Here is a 24,043-nt window from a genome sequence, read left to right on the forward strand (position 1 = left end):
TCTGTGGCAGGTTCTGCCCTCCAACAAGTTCACTATATGGAACTATAGAGGAAAAGGCCAATACAATTACTAAAGGCTCAATATTTACTACCTAACCTCTTAGACAAAAAGTTTGCTGGTCCCTGTTCTAGAAAGTAAGAAAGCTATATTCAATACTAAAGGGCTAGGCCAAAAGGACATGAGAAATCAACTGAAAAAGGGCTGCTTTCCCCAATCCAGTTAGACCAATCTGAGCTTCAGAAAGAAAAAATAACAGCATCAGATAGAAACACATCAAGCACATAATGACACCAAACGATGAACACCTAACACAACAGTCAAAATCTCATTAGATATTGCTGGAGGTTGCTAGGGCACCAACTCTATTCTAAAAACTGGTAAATAAAGTAAATAATTAACATGTATTTACCCTGCCTTTCCTGTACAAACTATCTTTTGGGGTAACCAAAAAGTGGAAACTTCTTTTATTTAATGTTTTTAAATATTGATGTTCTTAACTGATAGAGATACAGACAAGTACTTACAGGGGGAATAAAATCATAATTGGATTTACTTTGAAATAGCAAGCAAAACAAAAGGTAATGAACATGTGGGAGTTCAGTATACTATTCAGGATATCTGAACTAATAAAAACACATTTACAGAGAACATTTGTAGGGACATATTTAATATTATGCTACTACAATACTGAGCAGAAGCAACATGTCTAATTCCTTTTACTTTTCCCAATCCCACCCCAAATAAGGTCCCCTATTATAAACTTATAGAGCTAAAAAGTCAGAGAAAAGCGTCGCCAGGACAAAACTCTATCTTACCATTATTCTGTTCAACTGTCATTAGATTATGCTTGGCTTTCACTGAGGCCTCAAATGTATCAACATTTTCCCGTTCGTACTCTTTAACATCAGCAGCTACTCGCTCCAGAATGTCATCTGGAGATGGTGAGCGTGTTCTCGTACTGCTCTGGGGGCTGCTTGGTTCAGACGGCACGGACATATTGCTATCTTCTGCAAGGTATTTATATTTCTGTAATAACAAGACAGAAAATAATACTTCCATAAAATCGGATGCCATCCAAATACATTAATTGCTAAGAGTTGCTGCAGTGAAAAGTTAAGAGAATGTATCAAATAATGTAACAAACCAAAAAGTATTTATACCTTGGGGTTCAATCAAATCCACAATCCCTTATGTAATTTCTAAATTCACAAAAATCTGAAAAAGTTTTTCTTTGGTGCACATTCATCAGGTGGCAACACTTCACCTTATCAGATGAGATACCATTTATTGTCTCATTTTCTCCCCAGTGTGACTATTATAGGATGCCTCACTGTAGAAATACTAATGTGTTTGATTATGGGGTCTGCTGCAGACCCCACTGATGGCACAAAATAGATGCACCGTAACACCTTTCTAAAGCTCAAAACGTCCGAGTTCTGAAGCACATATGGCCCCAAGGGTTGGAGGTAAGGGGTTGTGGACCTGAGCAAGAACAAAAAAAGATTCATCCACATCTTCAGGGATATGAGTTTATTAACTACAATTTTACCAGTGTCCCAGAAAAGTAAGCTTCCTCTGGAATTAGTTTTGCCCTACTTCCTTTCTGGTGATGCAAGTTCTCTCCTTCACTCCAACGTGGCATACTATTACCTGATTTACAGTTTGCTATGTGTGTTTAGGTAAGCTGCCACAGCTGTTTTCTCCTTTTCTCTTCTGAGGAAGAGCTGACAACCTTCCAAGTCAGCAAACTTTATAATTAAATGAGTATATCAAGATCTTTGTACAACATTCTTTACCCACCCAATCTTCTTCATCATCTGGCTCTAGTCTTAAAATTATTTTTCAAATGTTTCATTTAAACTACCACATTCACATTACAAAACTTGCCATTACTAGATATTAAAATATTTACTTTATTCATAGTAACATGCATAATTTTTTGTTAAATAAAATTCCTCCAGTTTATTCTATACTCATACATGTTCATTAACTTAAAAAGAAAGCAAACCTCAAATTCTTATTTATTACAGAAGAGGTTTATATCAGAATTCTATGTATAAACAACCAGAATTCTACGTATAACCAACAAAGAGCAACCATCTCAGTTTTAGTAACTAAAAAAATGATCATTTTTTCAAATCTCACGAAGATAATTTTATATATACTCTCCTTTTCTAAGGACCTGTTAAACTGTTACTAATGTTACTTTTTGGTTAAAGCAAAAAAATCTTTATTTTACAACAACGATTATTTTTCATTAAAATCACATACCTGAACAATTGCCTGCCTTTGGATTCTTCTCTGTTCTATCAGGGCTTCTTCGTCTTCTTCCTCTACATCAAAGTCTTCAAGGCTTAAAGAAAAATTCAAACACCCTTAGAGATTCTAAAACCATACCTCTTCTACATTTTAAAGACAGGAAAATGTAGGTATCAGTAAGTTAGAGCAAAAGTCTTAAGTCATATTACCCGTATTTCCAAACCATCTCAGTTAACTGCCGGTTTGGAATGCAGGGAAGTAACCTAACTTTGTCTCTGTCTTCTTCTCATCTATTTCATGGCACCAAAATCGGGAATAACTCCAGGTTTACAAAAGTTACCACTAGTTTTTCCATGACCTTAGTGAAGTCACTTTACCTCTCTAGCCTTAGTTTTCTCACAGCAAGGGTAAGATAAGTAAATTGCTACCTTTTCTGGATGTCAGAACTGCCTGAAAGCTCAAGAAAGCCATAGCCGTATTTCTCTATCAAAAATGCACATGCAAATATTTGCAAATAATCTTAAGGGGAATGTGGCTCTACTCCGAAACATTACCCTCAACCCTCCGCACCTATCCCTCAAACACCAGCCTCCACAATCTTTACGATCCTTCCCAGTGCAACGTTTTCAATGATCCTACTTGCTGAATGTTTGCTGCAGAATAGGCAAACTACACTCTGATTGTATCAGAAACTATGTAGAATGCCCCTCCCCAATCCAACTTTCTTGATCACCTGGTTTTAGTCAGGGGTTTTCATCCTCAGCATCCTTAGCATGATTTATTTTCGGATATGGATAGGTGTGTGTGTGTGTGTCGGGGGCGGTTATCCTGCGCATTGTAGAATGCAGTATCCCTGGCCTCTAGCCAACAATCGCAACAAGAAATGGCCTTAGACATGTCCCCAGGGAGGCAAATAACCTCCTGTTGAGAATGGCTCTACAGTTGTCCCATTTAGTTTTGAGATACTCCACTTAGACAATCAAGTTTGCATTTTATTTATTTTTGTTTTTTGAGACAGGGTCTCACTCTTTTTGCTCAGGCTGCAGTGCAGTGGTATGATCACAGCTCATTGCAACCTCCTCCCTCCAGGGTCAAGCGATCCTTCCACCTCAGCCTCCTGACCACAGGCGTGTACCACCAGGCCTGGCTAATTTTTTTATTTTTTGTAGAGACAGGGAAAAATGTCCCCACAATTGTAGCAGACACTTGAAATGCTTCTACATTTTCACATTGTTGACACCCACCACAAAATAGCCTCAATTGCAAAGTATGTATCATCTAACACAAACTCAAAGGTCTAAACTTTGGCCGGGCGTAGTGGCTCCCACCTGTAATCCCAGTACTTTAGGAGGCCAAGGCGGGCAGATCACGAGGTCAGGAGATCAAGACCTTCCTGGTTAACAGGGTGAAACCTCATCTCTACTAAAAATACAAAAAATTAGCTGGGCTTGGTGGTGGGCGCCTGTAGTCCCAGCTACTCGGGAGGCTGAGGCAGGAGAATGGTGTGAACCTGGGAGGCGGAGCTTGCAGCAAGCAAAGAGCGCACCACTGTACTCCAACCTGGGTGACAGAGAGAGACACTGTCTCAAAAAAAAAAAAAAATAAACTATTACAGAAAATTCCTCCCAAAATCTGGTAACTCTGGCTCTGCATTTTATTAGTGTTCATAATAAAAACAAAGGGTAGGTTCACAATAAAATGAAGGCCCAATATGCACTCCAGCCAAAGCTGAAACACCTAAATTCAGAAAACCACTTACTAACTCTGATACAACCTACACAATATTCACAAAAGACTAACTTTTGAATTCAGAGCCAAATTAATGGAGCCACTTATAATAATATTTAGGTGGAAATTAACAATTTCCAGGCCAAATAAAACTTCTCTAAACTGGAAAAACAAAGTTATGGGAAAGTTCTATTCTTACTTATCATCAGATGAAGATTCCTGCTCAACTTTCATTCCTTCAGAAAGACTTCCTTTAAATTTATCTTCCTTTACTTTGCTTCTGCTCCTTCGTCTACGACCACCCCGTGATCGAGACCGCCTTCTCAAGCGTGATCTGCTCCTCCGACCTCTGTCCCTATTTAAAGGAGAAGAAAAGACAGGTATACATTTTTTTAAATGTCAAAGTGGGAAAAGGCATGCATGTGTGGGCACAGGGGATACATAGAAATTCTACTTTCTACTCAGTTTTGCTGTAAACCTAACACTCTTCTAAAATAGAGTCTATTTTTTAAACAGGTCGTTTGAAAATTTTAAGAAAAAGAACAGAACATCAGAAAGACTGAGATAATCAGCTTAGCTGAAGATAACTAAAACATAACCATTCCTTGTCAAATTCTGAACTAAGAAATTATTCCCATGGATATGAACTTGAATTTAAATGTAAGCTCTATGGGGATAAATACCTACTGTTTCTTTGTATTCTTATAGCATCAATGTTGTGTACACAAGCACTGGAGTGAAGGGAGAGACTGAAAAGGGGCAAAAGGGAACCTGGAGCGATGAAAACGTTCTCTAACTTGAGTGTGACTTATGTGTCTGTCAGAATACACACAACTTTACACTAAAAAGCATTTTACTTTATGTAAGTTATATGTATGTTTCAATGAGCTCAACTTAAAGAAATCTTACTAAAATGAGAGCAAACGAGTACTTACAAAAACAAAACAAAACAAAACAAAACTGGGGGCCAGGTGCGGTGGTGCACACATATAATCCCAGCACTTTGGGAGGCCAAGACAGGCAGGGAGCTCGGGAGTTTGAGACCAGCCTGGGCAACATGGTGAAACCCCATCTCCACAAAACATACAAAAAAATCAGCTGGGTGTGGTGGCACATGCCTATACTCTCAGCTTCTTGGGAGGATTCCTTGAGCCCAGAAGGTTGAGGCTGCAGTGAGTCGTGACTGTACCACTGCACTCCAGCCTAGGCAACAGAGCAAGATCCTATCTCAAGAAAAAAAAGAAAAGAGAAGGAAGAGGGGAGAGGGGAGAGGGCAGAGGGAAGAGAGAAAAAGCAAATAAGGGAGGGCAGGGGTGGAGTGGGGTGGGAAGGGGAGGGGAGGAAAACCCTCAGGCAAGGAGAATGTCAAGAGATATGATAGCAGAGATGAGAAGAAAACCCTGGAATGTGCAGATTGGAGTAAAGAATAGTAACAGATCAAACTGAGCTGAATATTGGTCCAACATGAACACACAAGGTAAATCAGAAACAGAACATGTCACAACACTCCCAGAAAGCCTCAGGAATTGGAGACTCCCTATGCTCCGCAAGATGGTGTGAGGTAAGAGCTGAAGACAGAATTGGTTGAAAGCCTTTATAAACAGCCAGACTCCCCTCCCCAACTCAGTGGAAAACGTCAACCACTCCCTTCGCGTTCTAGCAGAACAGTTAAGATTTACTTTCTAGGGAAGTATTGGCCATTCCAGATGCTGAGAGGCACACACCAAAAATAGAGGGATTATAAGGAAGTTTACATTATGAAGAAAGAGAACTCTACTGGTAGCCAGGTCTATTTCCCAGGAGGAGATGAAAGGATTCTGGAAAACTCATAGCCTAAGAAAATACATCTACAGTCACTGATATCCAAAAATACCTAATTACTCTGAAGTGATAACCACTAGCTGACAAATTCTACACTGTCACAATAGAAGAAAAATCCCATTCAGCTTTCTGAGTACCTAAATATTAAGTCAGAAGAGGCAGCAATGAAGGGTCCAGCTGTGTGAGAAAAGTCTTCAAATGAAAAGGTAAACATGCAGCAAAAGGAATCTGGGAAGAAACAAAATATAGCAAAGAAAACCATAAAGAACAAAAATCTCACAAAATAACCTCGCTATTGTCTGAGAGATAAGAAATACTGTTTCGTGCTGACAAGTTGATGGGTGCAGCACACCAACATGGCACAAGTATACATATGTAACAAACCTGCACGTTATGCACATGTACCCTAGAACTTAAAGTATAATAATAAAAAAAAAAAGAAAGATAGATAAAGGGACAAAAATTGAAACATTATGCACACTTTTTAATATTTAAAAGTTCTAGATTATATTTTACTTGAATTTAATGGAATAAAAAAGAAACTAAAGTAAAAAAATAAATAAATAAAAAGAAATACTGTTTCTGGAAAACAAGAATAAAACATTAATATACGGAACAATACGGAAGGTCCAACTGGAAAAAAACAGAAAGAAAACAAAAAAAAGCACAAAAATTTCCCAGAAGGCCATAAACTCCCTACTTTAAAGGCCCTATCTAGTAATTAGCAAAATAAATGGGGATAAAGATCCACATATAGAGGCACATAATAAAATTTCAGAACACAAGAAATTTTTTATAAAAAGGGAAGAGAGAAAAAAGCAAGGTGTAAGATCGGCTTGGAGCCAGAAGACTAGCAGTCTCAGAAGGAAGGTCCTCTCTGCCCTCCTCCCCCGACTATTTGCTCAGCAATGAATACATACATGATCACAACGATTATACTGACTCTAGAAGAACAAAAGGTGCGATGAAAATAGGCAAAAGAGAAACATGGGTGAGGGGTGGTATTAAAAACCCTCACTGTGGCTGTGTGTGGTGGCTCATGCTTGTAATCCCCGCACTTCGGAAGGCCGAGACGGGTGGATCACTTGGGGTCAGGAGTTTGAGACCAGCCTGACCAACATAGTGAAACTCCATCTCTATTTAAAAAAATACAAAGACAAAAAAAAAAAAAAAATTTAGCCGGGCATGGTGGCACGTGCACCTCTGTAGTCCCAGCTACCTGAGAGGCTGAGGCAGGAGAATTGCTTGAACTCGGGAGGTGGAGGTTGCAGTGAGATTGCGCCATTGCACTCCAGCCTGGGCAACAGAGTGAGACTTTGTCTAAAAAAAATAAATAAATAAAACCCCTCATTGTCCAGAGTGTACTCAGACCATGCATTTCCACTTCTAGGAGTACAGCATACAAAAATTCTGAGAGATATGTAGAGATGACTATAATATAATCCATTGTTTTTTAAGAATTACATTCATTTATTACTTCAATTAAAAATGTTAAAAAAATTGGCAAATACCCATTTGTTTTATATCAAAATATTTCATGTATGTATGAATTTTAAAAAACGATTCCCTGCTTTATAAACCACCTTTTTAACCTACTACTGACTACATATGCTTCAGATAAAGTGGTTTCTATGGCAAATTAAATAGGCCTTGGCCAAAGTCTACAGTAACTATCAATATGCAAAATTAATATAAAATGATAAGAAACTGGGCTACATATTTACTACTATATGATCTACCTTGCTTGTTTAAAAAAAAAAAAATCCCTAAGCCTGGCTCATTTAGTATTTATCTCTTATAAAAGAGAGAAAAAAGTCCTACTCTTAAAAGATTAATTTTATTGCATCTTAAATGAGCAATGATTTGGTTAAAATTCAAAGGAAATGACATAAAAGAAAACCCACGTGTAGAGACTGCTGGTAAAAGGAAACTATGGGAACATAACTACGGTTTTTCAGAGAAAACTGGTCTAAAACAAAACCTACCAACTGAGCTCACTGGTGGTTTAAAAACATTCAGAGTTTAATGAATCACAAGGATGAAATGTCTTTACCTTCTCCGAGGAGATCTGCTTCTTCTTCTTGGAGACCTGCTACGTCTGAGTGGGGAACGAGACCTCCTTCTAATGGGAGATCTACTTCTTCGTCGGGTTGGAGACCATCTATTGATGGGGCTGGCATCTTTTGATCTTTCACGTCTGCTGAGGATATCATCTCGAGGTCGTGTTCTTAAGGAGATCAAATGCAAGTTAAAAGAAAAATAAATCAAAGTAAATGATTTTTTTCTATATGCAAGGCACACTAGCCTAGAGAGAGTGAACTCTGATTAATGTATTTTGTAACAAAACTTACTCAGATGGTCACAATGACATTTTGGTGTTATTGTAGGCAAACAATGAAAGGTCTTATTTCCTCTGGTCCCACAATTTGAAGAATTACTAAAGGTTATTCATACTGGTAAAGTCACTGATTCTAATTTCAAAGAAAGAACCCAAATAAAACCTGCCCACGTGAGTATAATATTCTATGTACTCAAATATCCCATTTCCATTGATGACTTTTTCTTTCTACATCTTGACATTTCTCCAATTAAGGATCTTTTTCTTTGAGACAGGGTCTAACTCTGTCACCTAGGCTGGAGTGCAGTGGCGCAAACATGGGTCACTGCAGCCTTGACCTCCCAGGCTCAGGCAATCCTTCCATTTCAGCCCCTCTGAGTAGCTGGAACCATTAAGGGCATGCCACCACACCTGACTAATTTTGTTTTGTAGTGATGGGGGTCTCGCTATGTTGCGTAGGTTGGTCTCGAACTCCTGGCCTCAAGTGGTTCTCCCTTGGTCTCCAAAAGTGCTGAGGTTACAGGCGTGAGCCACCATGCCTGGCCAAAAATCTTTTTAATGTCAAGTGTAATAGGCCAGGCACAGTGGTTCACACTTGTAATCCCAGCACTTTCAGAGGCTGAGGGAGGATCACATGAGCCCACGAGGTTGAGGCTGCAGTAGCTGTGTTTGTGCCATTGCAGCCCAGGTGACAGAGTGAGAACTTGTCTCAAAAAACCAAAAACAATAGCTAGGTGTGGTGGCTCACACTCCTAATCCCAGCACTTTGGGAAGCTGAGGCAGACAGATCACTTAAGCTCAGGAGTTTGAGACCAGCCTGGGTAACATGGCGAAACCTTATCTCTACAAAAAATATAAAAATTAGACAAGTGTGGCAGCATGTGAATATAGTCCCAACTACTAGGGAGGCTCAACTGGGAGGACTGCGTGAGTCTGGGAGGCAGAAGTTGCAGTGAGCAGAGATCATGCCACTGTACTCCAGCCTGGGTGACAAGAGTGTGACCCTGCCTCCAGCCTCCCCAAAAAACCCTACAAAAACCCAACTTTTCAGCACTTATCAAACAAGTACCTTTCAGTGAGTTTTACTCGTTTAATGTGATATTTGTATTACAATAGGCCTTTCTACAGCTTAATTTTTCAAAACAGGTTTTCAACATTTCTTAATGTTATTCCAGGTTTGGACACAACTATTCAATCTGAACAGTCAGACTGTAAATAGGTTTGTCTCCATAATCAAATAATAACATTACAGTATTTTCCTAATTTATTATTATTTTTTGAGATGGAATTTAGCTCTTGCTGTCCAGGCTGTAGTGCAGTGGCTCGATCTCGGCTCACTGCAACCTCCGTCTCCTGGCTTTAAGCGATTCTCCTGCCTCAGCCTCGAGTAGCTGGGATTACAGGCATGAGCCACCACGCCCAGCTAATTTTGTATTTTTAGTAGAGACAGGATTGCTCCATGTCGGTCAAGCTGGTCTCGAACTCCCGACCTCAGGTGATCCACCCGTCCCAGCCTCCCCAAAGTGCTGGATTACAGGCGTGAGCCCTGCATCCAGCCTTCCTCATTTAATAAAAACCTAAAAACACAACCCGTCTCGCATGTTTCAGCACAGAATACAGAACCCAAGAATCTTTCTCTGATCCAGCCAAAATGAGCAAGGTAGACTTTGACTCAGATCTGCAGTGCTTACTTCTTGGTAGTGCTTTCTTGACAGGGTCATCTGAGGAAACTCTTTTATTTAATCTGCTCACCCACACGCACAGTCTCAAAGACCAGTTAAAAAATATAAACTGGCCATGCACAGTGGCTCATGCCTGTAATTCCAACACTTTGGGAGACCAAGGCAGGCGGATCACCTGAGGTCAAGAGTTCGAGACCAGCCCAGCCAACATGGGGAAACCTTGTCTCTACTGAAAATACAAAAAAAAAAAAAAAAAAAAATTAGCAGGCATGGTGGCACGCGCCTATAGTCCCAGCTACTTGGGCAGGCTGAGGCAGGAGAACTGCTTGAACCCAGGAAGTGGAGGTTGCAGCGAGCCGAGACTGCACCACTGCACTCCAGCCAGGCAAAAGAGCGAGACTCCGTCTCAAAAAATAATAATAATAATGAAAGAAAAATAAAAAAAAAAAGAAAGAAAATAAAAATGTTCATCCTCACTAGCCATCTAAGAAATTTTGATTAAAACAATTTTTGGTTTTTTTGTTTTAAGGGTGACAAAATACTAATGGTATCCTGGTAATAAAGATCTTCCTAGACTTTCCTAATAAAGTTTCAGGAAGAAGGGCCGTTTACGTAGTCATAGAAGTAGAAATTGATCTAACTTTCTTGGATGGAAATTTAGCAATAACTTTCTAAAATGTAAATGTATATACCCTGAGACTTTGCAAGTCCACTTTTATGAATCTATTCTATAAAGAAACCTCACACATAACCAATGGACATCTTTGCACATAATAGTGAAAAATTGGAACCAGCCTAAATTTTTCATCAGTTTCAATAGGAGAATGATACTGTAATACATTTACAATGAAATACCAGTTGCTGTTAGGCAGAATGAAAAAGAATCTACGTTTTGTCACAGAAATGTTTCCTGAAAAAAGCCACATGTGAATATGAATGACTCCAGTTTCGTAAAAAAAAAAAAAAAAAAATCCCTCATATCCATGTTACTGTCTGTGCAAAGAAAGAGCTAAGAGAACATAAATTTCTAAGGAGTAGTAGTGGAGAAATGAAAAGGGAGCCAATTTACAGGCTTATTTGGATTTCTCTTTAATAAGTATGCACCACTTCTATAATTAAAAAAAAATTTTTGTTTCAAATACTCAGCTCTAGTCTTTAATAAACGCCTCAGAATTTGCTCTTCAAACTGAAAGCAAACTGAAAGACCACCAGGATAATTAAGAAGCACTTGAGATAACAGAACCAGTAAAACTAATAACTGCCTCAATCCAGGAAGCCAAAGGAAAAAGAGGCTATTTAATTACAGTGCCAACAAGACTCTCTTAAGACACAGTACTTGGAAATAAAATTTGAAATTTCTCTGAAAATATGATGACTTCACTTTCAGGGTCAGTTTGTATTTATACTCATTCACAGAAAATACTAATATGAACACAGTAAATGGCTAGGAATTAATAACATCCTTACACAGTATAAGCCAATATTCTTTTAATAAGCAAAACCTGGCTGGCAATCTCATAATATGTAAACATTAAATATAAAAGATATTAAGAAATCAGTTTCTAAAGTAGTTTAAGTGGTATAAACACTCCTCCCTGCAAATACTTTCGTTCTATGATCCTAGGTAAATTATATAAATTATCTGATTCTATTTCTTCATTTATAAATTAGGTATGAGAGCCCCTTCACCTGATGAGTTAAGATAATCACATGAGGACTTATAAGAACTAAGACAATGTATTATTCAAATAGTACAAAATAATTTTTATACTATTCTTCTTAAGCTTAAGAGATACTACTTGTCAACAATGAGATTATATGTATTACAAAATTTTCCATTTTAATTATACCTTGGGGACCAAAAAATGTTGGTATTGGTTTCTATTTATACTGTTAAAATTTAAAACTCATGCAAATACAAGAGAATGAACAGAACACAATTGTTAAACTGATTACCTTTCCCCCTTTTCAAAAAGTTTCAGCCTACCACTGTTCAATGAAGTGATAATCCTCTCTCTGCACGCTCCCAATGAAGATTTATCAGCCAAATTACATGGATTGAAAGGAGTGCCTTAGCAAACTAGGTATTAAATCAAGAATGTGAAAAAAAACCCAATTCTATCATCAAGCTCAGTATTTGTTAAACACCTATAATTACAATACTCATTGACAAAAGTGCAAATATTAACATGGTTAATGGACTGGATTACTTAAAATTATGAAACTCATTACTACTTCACTTATTTTTATTTTTACTTACTACTTCATTTTTAATTGTCCACAAGTTCTAGTTTTCCGTTTAAAATCTCATGCATTGGTAAAAAGCGTTAACATTTTGTAAACAAGTTACCTTGGAGAAGAAAGTCGTCTTCTCTCTGGTTCTCTTCGTTTTCTTTCTAAGGATCGGCTCTTGGCTCTTCTGCCAGGAGACAGTGTTCGAGAGGGAGATTTGCTCTGCTTAGATCTTCTATCATTGAAAAGTGGAGACCTGCTTCTTCTTGATTTATCACGTGGTTTCGGAGACAAACTTCTTCTTTTAGGACTACGACCAGGTCTTCTACTGGGTGACCGATTTTCCTTCCCAGATGAAGCATCTTTAGAGGGAGATTTAATTGGCTTCTTTTCTTTATCAGTTTCAGACCGTTTTGATTTTCTCTCTTTGGACCGTGACCTTCCGTCTTTGGATTTACCTCTTAAATCAATTGGGGATCTGGATTTTTTACATCGATCGCGACTTCTACTTTCATTTACAATTGGGGATTTTTTCCTATCTTTTGATTTACTTTTATCTTCAATTTTAACCTTATCATCAGCAGGAGATCTGGCCTTACCAATTTTCTCTTGAGATCGCCTTCTAAGGATAGGGGATTTTGATTTCCTTGCTTGATCTTGAGACTTACTTCTTTTGGATGGGCTTTTAGATTTTTTCCTCTCTTTTGACTTGCTCCTAGTTGTTTTCTCTTTAACGATTTCAATACCCCCCTTACTTTTCTTTTTATCAGACCTATGTCTAGTCCGTTCTTTGGATCTGCTTTTACTTCGTTTTTTTGTAGTATTTTTATTGTCCACAAGTTCAAGTTTCCCCTTTATACTTGAAGATCTAGTACTAGACCTATTTCCATTTCTTGCCTTCTCATGAATCTCCCCCTCTTCTTCAGAGCCAGACTCATAACCTTGCAAAATGAGCCCCATACCAGATTGGACCTTTCCTTCCATTAACTCATTATCAAGTTCGGCCTTAATCAAGGCTCTCTGTTTTTCCAAGTCTTCTAGCAAAGCTAAATCATCAAGTTTAGTTCTTTTTGCTGGAGACATACCCTCTTTATCAGAAGCATCGATAACCTCTTTTCTTTTGTGTTTCTTGTGTTTATGCTTATGTTTATGTTTTTTATCCTTATCTTCTTCTGAGGAATGTTTATGTTTCTTATGTTTACTTCTGTGTTTATGCTTCTTTTTTTTGTGACGACTGTGCTTATTTTGAGACTGGTCTTCTGATACTTCTCCATTTTCTTCATTTACACTCTTTTCAGAATTAGCATCTTCCATCCTATAAATATATCAAACACACTTTAAAATCATATCAAGTATTCAAAGAGTCATAACAAAATAACAGTAATGAAAAAATACATCTCAATGTAATACACGAAGTCAGTCACTAAAATTTTTTCAGAACAGCTTCAGACATTTTATTTCAAAGAAAGTCTATGCAAGAACTGAGTTGGATAGTGACACAACTTTATTGTGTTTCTAATGGTTGAACTCACCAAAAGTATTAGAGGAAATCACTAATGGAGTGAGCTTAAAAATTACAGGTTAGAGAAAAAGGGAACAACAAACCAGCCACAGCAAAACCTCATTAACATTGATTTAGTTCCAGGAGCCACTCAGTAACTTAATTTTTAAACCAACATTTCTCACACATTAACAACCAAAGGGCCCATTTTCTTTTTCAGTAAGACCTAATAACTATTAACATACACTGGAAGACTAATCTCCTTCTCCACTTGAAATTCATAAAACTTGGTGTTGCTACAATAAACCCAGCAGGTCACTTGTTTTGAGCGGATTTCATCTTATACCTTAAAAACAAAACAAAACTCTAGAGCCAATACTGAGCTATACCCAAAATAAGCACTCAATAAGTGTGCACTGGCAGCTGATACTGATGATGGTGATAATATAAACACATCCTCAAAAGTTAAATCTTCAAAGAGAACTAAACCAGAAGTTAGGACTTTAGATTTGTGGTTGCCACTAAGCAATCATGACATTTGGTTGAACCACATGGAAGGGTCTTTTGTAAGTCAACAAGTCTAATATCAGCAATTTAATATAATTCAACCCAATATTCATTCAGCAAGTGATTTAATCTCTCTGAATTTCAAATGAGAACTCAGTTTCCCCAAATACATTCACATTAACAGATGCTTTGGAAATAAATAATAAAGTGGGGGATTCTGTGCTTAAATGTTTGGCTTACGCTGAGTTAAAGAGTTTATGATTCTAAATTATTTTATCAAGTCCTTGGTGTTTAATAATCCGAGGTTAAATACTGGGTCAAAAGCATTATTTAACCTTCTCTTTAAAAGTTACTCCATAATAAACCATCATCCTAGAATATCAGACCAAAAGTGGCCTTAAATTATCTAGATTCAGGCCATCATACTATTTTTGGAGAAAGCTATGGCTTATTTTGTCAGGTCTTCATATTACATACTGCTATACTTTTAGTAAGTTTATCCTTTCAACCTAAGAATTCATCAGTCTACTCAGAATCTCTTTAACATTTGAAAAAATCTCACCAACCACAAGCAAGCATTAAGCCAAGTGGCAAGAAAACAAATGTACAAGCCAGGTGTGGTGACTCACGTCTGTAATCCCAGCACTTTGGGAGGCTGAGGTGGATGGATCACCTGAGGTCAGGAATTCAAGACCAGCCCGACTAACATGGTGAAACCCCGTCTCTACCAAAAATACAAAAATTAGCCAGTGGCTCGTGCCTGTAATCCCAGCTACTCGGGAGGCTGAGGCAGGGAGAATCGCTTGAACCTGGGAGGCGGAGGTTGCAGTGAGCCGAGATCGTGCCATTGCACTCCAGCCTGGGTGACACAGCACCCCAAACCAGTATTTGCCTCCCTCAAAGAAATTAATGTCTGGTGGAAAACCAAGTCACATATACTGGAGAAGTGCAATGATGAAGACACGACTAGGGGCATTATGGGAACCCTGAAGGATCATCTAAACTCATTTTGAGAACAGTCAGGGACAGCGTTTTATAGATCACAGAAAGAAACCAATTTGTTAAGCAGGGACTTTAGGAGGACAGAAATGTTTACTGAGAAAGGACAGGGATTAAAAAATAAAGATTAGCCCAGGCACAATGGCTCAGGTCTGCAATCCCAGCACTATGGAAGGCCAAGGTGGGAGAATCACTTGAACCCAGGAGTTCGAGACAAGCCTTGGCAACATAGTGAGACCTCATCTCTACTAAAAATCAAAAACATTAGCTAGGTGTGGCAGCGCAAACCTGTAGTCCCAGCTACTCAGAGGGCTGAGGTGGGAGGATTACTTGAGCCTGGGAGGTCAAGGCTGCAATGAGCCACGATGGCGCCACTGCACTCCAGCCTGGGTGACAGAGCAAGACCCTGTCTTTAAAAAAACAAAAAACAAAAAAAACAAAAAACCATGTTGAGTAACACTGCCCTAGAGAATGAGTAAGGAATTAACAAGAAGGGAAAAAGGGGCATTTCAGATAGAGAAAGACGGTGACAAAGGCAGTTATATATAGCAAACTTCAAGTAGATCAGTGTTGTGAAAGGCATTGAGGTTAAGATTCCAAGTGGAGCCAGGCACAGTGGTGCACAACTGTAGCAGCTACTCAGGAGGCTGAGGTGGAAGACCACTTGAGCCCAGGAGTTTGCAGCTGCAATGACCTATGATTGTACCACTGCACTCCAGCCTGGGCAACAGAGAGAACTCTCCATCTCTTAAAAAAAAAAAAAAAAAAGATTCCAAGTAGACAAAGTCTAGGAGATGACAAGATAGTATATGATTCTAGGAGTGGGTGGTTGAGAGAGAATTAAAGGTTCACTGGAGTCACAGAGGTCCACAAACTGCAAAAGTAGGTTGTCTAGCCAGGTCTCACAGTCTTGAATAAACTTGCTGGGAGAAGGGGGGGGGGGGGACAGAGAGAATGGTGGTATGATTGAGAAGTTATTAATTAGTTGACAGCAATGAGGGGGAGTGAAAAACACATAGCCACTACAGGGTATCACACTCAAAGAACTTTGATTTTTGGATGTCACATTGCCAACTTCCATTTCTGGCAGGAAAAGGTATTTAAGAGATGTGCAGGAGAAGCTACATTCTCCAGTGAAAGTCAGGTTTTAATTTGGGTTGACTTCTCTCTAACGGAGTATGAGAAGACACAGGACAAATACAGTAGTGTCCTCTGGATCATAATTTTTCTCAAAGAATTGGAAGAAGTGCAGTATCTTGGTATTAAAAAAACAACACCAGGCCATGTGCAGTGGTTCACACTTGTAACCCCACACTTTGGGAGGCTGAGGTGGGAGGATTCCTTGAGCCCAGGAATTCAAGACCAGCCTAGGCACCATGGTGAGACTCTATCTCTACAAAACAATTTAAATTAACTGGGTGTGGCAGCATGTGCTTATAGTCCCAGCTACTCAAAAGGCTGAGGTAGGATCACTTGAACCTAGCAGGGGATCACTTGAGCCCAGGAGTTAAAGGCTGCAGTAAGTCATGACCACGCCACTGCACTCCAGCCTGGGCAACAAAGGAAGACCCCATCTCAAAAACAAAAAACAAAACACCATCATTGCTTTAATATGGAAGGGAAAGAAGTCACACAGATTTCAGTAAAAAAGATTCCAAGGCATTTTAACTTTGTTCTTTATACAGGCTATATTCTCATCCTTTTCCCCCAGAAATCTCCCATCCCATAATCCAGAAAGTCTCTGTTTCCTCAACCTTGACTTACATGGGGAAAAGTCTGAGAAAAATTTAGGCTAATTCAAGTTATGAAGGTAGGATAGCCTTTAAAGATTGAGAATTATCTTTAGGCATATAAAATCTAGTGCCCAAAGCACAAAATTCTAGTCACTAAGCTCAAATTCAAAATTACCTAAAGTTTTGAGTTTTAGCTCAAGACCGTCCTCAAGACAAAGGATAGTCGAGTGGTTAAGCGTCTCTGGAGCCAGACTGCCTGGGTTCAAACCCCAGTTCCTTTACTTACTAGTTGTGCGGTCTTGGCAAGTGATCCTCAGGCATCTCATCTACATGATGGAGAAAATAATAGTGCCTACCTGAAAAGGTGTTACGAAGTTTACACAGTGAATAGATGTTAAATGCTTATGACAGTGTCTAGCACTGACCAAGTCCCCTCCACCCCCAGATAAGCTATTATTATTGTATAGATGCTAGATAAATATATTTATTTACAAAAATCCTGTGGAGCTGAAAGGACTGCTAATAAGAATGTTATTTTAAGGAATAGCATCAAAGAGCATAGATTCTGGAGTCAAAGTACCTGGTTGAAATGCTGCCTCCAACATGACAAAGCTATTGTAACCTTAGGCAAGTTGCTCTTCTGTGCCTCAGTTTCCTCAACTGTAAAAAATGGGGAAATAGTACTGACAAATCATAGGGCTTATGAAAATTAAATGAGTTCATAGTATAAAAGGCTGTCACACTAAGTGTTCAAGAAATTTCTCTCCATTTGAGACTTTTGAGGTTCAAGGGACTTGCCTAAGGTCACACACAACAAACCAGTGAGAAGGCCAGTATTCCAAGTCAGCCGAAAGATCTCCCATTTGATTAAGATGCTTTAGAAGTCAGATTATGTCACTATTCTTTGTGAAACTTTATTGCTTTCTACCTTATTCAGAGCAAAAGGTCCCATACTTACAGCCCCAAAATCCCCAACACTCTAAACCTAACACTCTTCTCCCACGGTCACCCTGCTCCAGCCACACCATGCTCCTTCAATAGGCATACTCACATCTCAGGTATGTGGTACCTGTTTCTCCTGCCAGGATCACTTTCCCCAGATACATGCATTCCTGGCTACCTTTGCCAACCTTAGGTCTTTGCTTAAACGTCACTTTCTCAAACAAGTTTTCCTGATCAATCTATTTTAAATGCAAAACCACCCCACTGCACACATACTCTCCTTCTGTGCTTAACATTTTTCTCCAAAGCAACTGTTACCACTAATATAATTATTGTTTGTCTCTCCCTATCATATTGTAAGCACTCTACGAGCAGAATTTTCATTTTAGTTCACTGTTCTGTGTCTAAGGGCCTAGATTATCTAATCTATAGCAGGTGCTCAGTAAGTATTGTTGGTGTCAATTATATACATAGAATTACATAAGGTCAGGCACAGTGGCTCACACCTATAAACCCAGAACTTTGGGAGGCTGAAGCAGGCAGATCACTTGAGGTCAGGAGTTCAAGACCAGCCTGGTCAACATGGTGAAACCGTCTCTACAAAAATACAAAAAACTAACCAGGTATAATGGTGGATGCCTGTAATCCCAGCTATTCCAGAGGCTGAGGCAGGAGAAGTGCTTGAACCTGGGAGGCGAAGGCTGCAGTGACTCAAGATTGTGCCACTGCATTCCAGCCTGGGTGGCGAACAAGACTTCATCTTAAAAAAAAAAAAAAAAAAAAAAAAAAAGCTGGGCAGAGTGGCTCACACCTGTAATCCTAGTACTTTGGGAGGCTGAGGTAGGGGGATCATCTGAGGTCCAAAGTTCAAGACCAGTCTGACCTACATGGAGAAACCCTATCTCTACTAAAAATACAAAAAAATTAGCTAGGCGTGGTGGTGCATGCCTGTAATCCCAGCTACTCGGGAGGCTGAGGCAGGAGAATTGTTTGAACCTGGGAGGCAGAGGTTGTGGTGAGCTGAGATCACGCCATTGCACTGCAGCCCGGGCAACGAGCAAAACTCTGTCTCAAAAACAAACAAAAAACACATAGAAATTGCTTAAAGATGGTTTACACTACCTATTATAGACTCTTAGAACTTGAAAGTTAAGATTTTGCTTTGCTCAGTTTTATCTCCAGTGCCTCACACAGTGCACACACATAGCACACACCTATTTTTGAATGAGTGATATTCAAAATTACTTGTATCTCATCAACCCCCGCCAAAGGAAAATCAGTTTTTTGAACCCTTATCTTTTCTAATGCTAACAAGTTACAAAAATCTTAGGAATTTCATTAAAAATTCTCAAGAGTTTACCCATAGAGGAATCAACTTCTATCAAAAAAAAAAAAAAAAAAAAATCTAGCTCCTAGAGCTTCTGGGAATCAGACATACATCATGATGACCAGTATCACTGTAGAAGGGTCATTCCCATGAGTGACTAGTTTCCATTGTAAATTAATGAGTATTATCTCAAGAAATAACGAGTAGGTTCCTGCTAAAAATGTTACCAGCTTGGTACAATTAGGTTAACCTTAATTATAGCGTTTTCTTATACAGGGGCTAGGCATACAATGGATCTTTACCAGTCTCAGCTCATCTCTCAATGCAAATGTCACTAAAAGTAACAACTAAAGTCTGACCAGGTCAATCTGGGAAACTTTCTGAAAGACTGAGTCAATGGCATAATGTATTACATACAATGGGCTTGTGCTAAAATAGCTAAATTAGGTTTATCATCAATGACTTTCTTACAAAGCTCAAGCAAAAGGTTTCCTGTTAAGATACCTAATGGTCCTCTTGGATAGTTTATACTGACAATAAATACAGGCCATATACATTTCATTTATATAAATTTACGCTTTAACATTACCATTTTACAATTTAACATCCCACATTTAGCCAAGTGGATGTGTATACCAACTTGGTCACAACAGGTTTATCACAAAACATATATTAATAGAGAACCTATTGAGTGGATAACATTCTTCGGATCACATTATTTGGAAGCATAGGTGAATGAGAAGTGCAGACAACATGCGGGTGCTTAACAGTATTTGTATATTTGCTTTGTTAAGTTTTACCTTTTAAAAAAGTCAAGTCTTGAGGCATCCAGAACAATGAATGAAAATCATGGAACGCCTTTAAAATAATATAGTCACAGTCAGGTGCAGAGGCTCACACCTGTAATCCCAACACTTTGGGAGGCCGAGACTGACGGATCACCTGAGGTCAGGTGTTCGAGACCAGCCTGGCCAACATGGTGAAATCCCGTCACTACTAAAAATACAAAAATTAGCAGGGCATGGTGGTGCATGCCTGTAATCCCAGCTACTCAGAAGATAGAGACAAGAGAATCACTTGAACCCGGGAGGCAGCAGTTGTAGTGAGCCGAGATCACGCTACTGCACTCCAGCCTGGGCAACAGAGACTCGGCCTCAAAAGATAAAATAAAATAAAATAAAATAAAATAAAATAAAATAGTCACCAATCACCAACCACCAGTGTTATTTTAACTTCCTCTTTCACATTTTTTTCCAAAGAATAATAGTCTTAGTGAATTTATTTGGTAGGCATTCAAAATATACAGAAACACAGAGAACTGACTGATTTCAATTTGTGTATGAATAAAGCCATTTTTAAGCTAGACAGTTCTTTACAAATTTTTTTTAGTGATGAGCAAAGTGAACGCCACTGCTACTTTACCAGGAAAGTAATTAAGCCTGTTTCTCTGACAAGTTAAAATATACACATCTTTTAAGGAACTGGGTCTGGCTATGTTGCCCGGGCTGGATTCAAACTCCTAGGGGCTCAAATGATCCTCCTGCCTCAGACTCCCTAGCACCTGCAGCACTTGAGCCCAGGAGTTCAAGAACAGCCTGGGCAACATGGGAAGACTCTGCCTCTACAACAATATTTTAAAATTAGCTAGGCATGGACGGGCATGGTAGCTCACGCCTGTAATCCCAGAACTTTGGGAGGCTGAGGCAGGTGGCTCACGCAGTCAGGAGATTGAGACCATCCTGGCCAACAAGGTGAAACCCTGTCTCTACTAAAAATACAAAAATTAGCAGGGCGTGGTGGTACATGCCTCTAATCCCAGCTACTCGGGAGGCTGAGGCAGGAGAATTGCTTGAACCAGAGAGTCCAAGGCTTCAGTGAGCCAAGATCATACCACTGCAATCTAGCCTGGAGACAAAGTGAGACTCCATCTCAAAAAAAAAAAAAAAAAAAAATTAGTTGGGCGTGGTGTTGCATACCTGTGGTCCCAGCTACTCCGGAGGCTGGGGTAGGAGGATCACTTGAGGTTGAGGCCACAGTGAGCCATGATAGTGTCACTGTACTCCAGTCTGGGTGACAAGAGCTCATGTTTCAAAAATAAATAAAATGAATAAAAAGAATTAATGTAGATATAAAAATCAGAACGGGTCCAAAAGACTAACTAGTCTTAAAACCTTCCCTCTGGTCCCTGCTTTGCCAAATCAGGTTTGAGAAATTAGGTCTCAATAAATTAGACATGTCACATCAAAAAATGGATCTTTCTGGGACAGTGGAAAAAATAAAAAAAATTCATACTTGAAAAGCAATTTAAAAAGAAGGCACATTGTACAGTGGGAGGCCGACAGTACAATAGTTAGCAGCAGGGCTTTAGAACTACACTGCCTGAGTTTAAATGGGTGTGCCACTTAGGGTGACCTTGAGCAAGTTACTCAATTTCTCTGTGTTTCACTTTCATCATCTTTAAAACAAGGAAAATAAAAGCATCTACCTCTATACGGTTGTTAAAAGAATTAAAGCCTTCAGGAAGCTTAAAAGCTACTTTTTATATTTATTCTTCCTAAATTTTCTATTTTGAATAGATTCCATGTAACTGTAAACTACTCAGTGTTCTCCAAAGAACTGCTGTAGACACTATATTCAAGGACTCACTGTGAGCACCAGGCACAGTGTTTGCTTTCATACCAAATGGTTATCGTCTTTGTTAAATACTTTCAAACTACTGAAAGTGAGACATATACAGACCAAATATTCCATTTACACCAAGTGTTCTGTGGGGAAGGGAAGGGAAATTAAACACTATCTCTGTTATTCATATAGTAGAGACCTGAATATGTATTTTTTAAATTATTAAGTCTAATATTATTTGAAAACAGTATGTGAATAAAATATGACTAACCCACTCCTCGAAATGAATCTCAAACATCCCTAAAATCAAATAAATGGACATAATACTACAGAAATTTTCAGATTAGTAGAAAATGTAACCACATAGCATGAGATCTGCACTGTATTGGCATAAACACTAACTGCCACACAATGAACTCGGTGAGAAACAGTAAGAGGTTAAAGCTAGTTTAAAACTTCAGAATCCATTTGTTCTCTGCTAAGTCAAATTATAACAATAATACAGCAGTTCTGAAAAGCCCTTAGTTAAAAATTCCGTGTTTCCGCCTAGCTAAGTAATGCAGATGATTGAGGAGCCCAAAACTGGACGCACAGCAAATAAGTGTCAGGTTTTCTGGTGGCAAAGATTTCTCCTATCGCTCAGTCACAACTTGCTGGGCGACTATACCTCTTTCTAAGATGGCTGGAAACAGATGAGAGACAGTGCAGATGCAAAAAAAACGGTCGCTATAGGAACACTGCCGTAAAATCCATTCTCTCTATTATGGTTCTTGTTTGAGTTTTCCTAACATAGACATGAAGAGCAAAATACTGCTTTTAGTTAACCAATGGTTAACCTTGCAGCATACACACGTATTGTTTTTTTTCATTTTTCATTTGGCCGCATGGATTCTTACATTAGCTTAATTACAGATATAAAGTGGTTTGGCAGTAGCTAGCAATTCCCAGTACTCCTTCCACTCGTCCTCGTCCTCCTAAAGGGTTATAAACTCAAACAAACAAACAAAAAAAACATGCCAGGCCTCAAAACCAAAGACTATCTTACTTTGCCTCAAGTTTACAAGTTGGTAAAAAAAAAAAAAAAAAAAAGCTGCCGGCAGGCACTCAAAAAAACAAAACAAAACAAAACAATACTGAGTGACTGCTGGACTAAAGAATACAAGGTGACGAGATCAAGTATCCTGCTAGCCACAGACTAGCGCTGGGATGGCCAGAGTGTGACCCTACCACCTCCGCTCTCTGCTTTCAGGTCCTAAACTGACACCAGTAAAAGGACGACTGCAGGTACCGCAAGAGGAAGAAAAGACTTCGGGCTTGCCCCGCCTGCTGCCACTGACCCTCGTGTCCCCAACACCGATGCCGCTAAGAGCTGCGGCCAGGGAGCTCAGATGGGTCCCCAAGGAACAGAAAAGCGCGACCTCACTGCCGCCACGCGCACCGGACCTGTAGAGGCCGCTCGCGCCTACGCCTCCCGGGGCAACGACGCGCTGCAGGCCGCGGCCGCCTTCACCCCAGCAGCCGCGGCCTCTGGGAGAAGGAAGCTCAAAGGCCGCCTGCTCCCCATGCCTCCCACCCCACAACGAATCGCGCCGGAAAAGGCAAAGTTTGACTCTCGCCGTTAGGCCCGAACTTTCCCGCCCGCCCGTGCAGCTCCCACTCGGCCGTCCCCGGGCTCCAGCCTCTGGCCCACTCACAGAGACTACTTACTCTGTCTGCTCCCGCAGCGACTGGGTCTCCGCGGCGGCCATCTTGAACTTCCTGACTCCTCGGCGGCGGTCGCGGCGGCTCCCGGACGGTGGAAGGTAGTGGAAGTGGAAGAAGAAGGAAAAGCGCTGCCGCGCATGTGCTGACCGCGTAGGGAAGAGCGGGGTTCTGAGTCCGCGCTAAGAATCCGGATATGAAACCCTGCGTCCCGAGACTGGCGCAGCGCGTAGTGTCGCAACTTCCGGGAGCATGGTGGGCGGTGCTGCTAAGGATTGAGGGAGCGTGTCAAACTTGAGCTCTTTCGTCAGTGCTAGAAATGGACGTTTAGTTATTGAAGCCCGCTGACGAGGGGAGCCAACAAGAGAGGGATGTCGGCATCGGGTATGCAGTTCCAAGAACTGATTGGCTATGGAGACTAGAAGTTGGGTGAAAATTCTCATAAACTCGGGCAAACGAATTGATGATTTTTCCCTGGTGGGTGTTAAGAGATACAGTAAATGCTTAACCATCTCGCTAGATAGCTCAACTGAAGTGGCATTAACTTCCCCGGAAAGTGTGTAGAAAGGCGTTTTTAAATACTGTAAATTAGGGTTGTACCTCGAACGTAAATATCTTTTAATGTGGAACTGCTACTGTATTTGACACGTT

The 24,043-nt window shown here is 39.8% G+C and overlaps 1 protein-coding gene across 7 annotated transcripts in view; it reads right to left on the reverse strand.

Annotated features, from left to right (window-relative positions):
- PRPF4B (pre-mRNA processing factor 4B) overlaps positions 1-23,559 on the reverse strand; it is a 43,108-nt gene extending 19,549 nt beyond the window's left edge. For 5 of the 7 annotated variants that reach the window (XR_004228974.1, XR_004228971.1, XR_004228972.1 and 2 more), the window contains exons 1-6: positions 23,399-23,559; positions 12,179-13,375; positions 7,862-8,035; positions 4,187-4,342; positions 2,272-2,353; positions 816-1,026 (exon numbers count right to left, since the gene is read on the reverse strand). Coding sequence is in view for 2 of the 7 variants with exons in the window: in XM_023221098.2 (XP_023076866.1) it covers positions 816-1,026; positions 2,272-2,353; positions 4,187-4,342; positions 7,862-8,035; positions 12,179-13,375; positions 23,399-23,439 (1,861 nt within the window). In the remaining 5 variants the exon portion in view is untranslated. Of the gene's footprint in view, positions 1-815; positions 1,027-2,271; positions 2,354-4,186; positions 4,343-7,861; positions 8,036-12,178; positions 13,376-17,380; positions 17,461-23,398 lie in introns of all 7 variants that reach the window. The other 2 variants (XM_023221114.2, XR_004228970.1) reach the window with 2 other exon arrangements.
- Positions 23,560-24,043: the final 484 nt, after the last annotated feature.

This window comes from Piliocolobus tephrosceles, chromosome 5 (assembly GCF_002776525.5).
Source record: "Piliocolobus tephrosceles isolate RC106 chromosome 5, ASM277652v3, whole genome shotgun sequence".
Lineage (NCBI taxonomy): Eukaryota > Metazoa > Chordata > Mammalia > Primates > Cercopithecidae > Piliocolobus > Piliocolobus tephrosceles.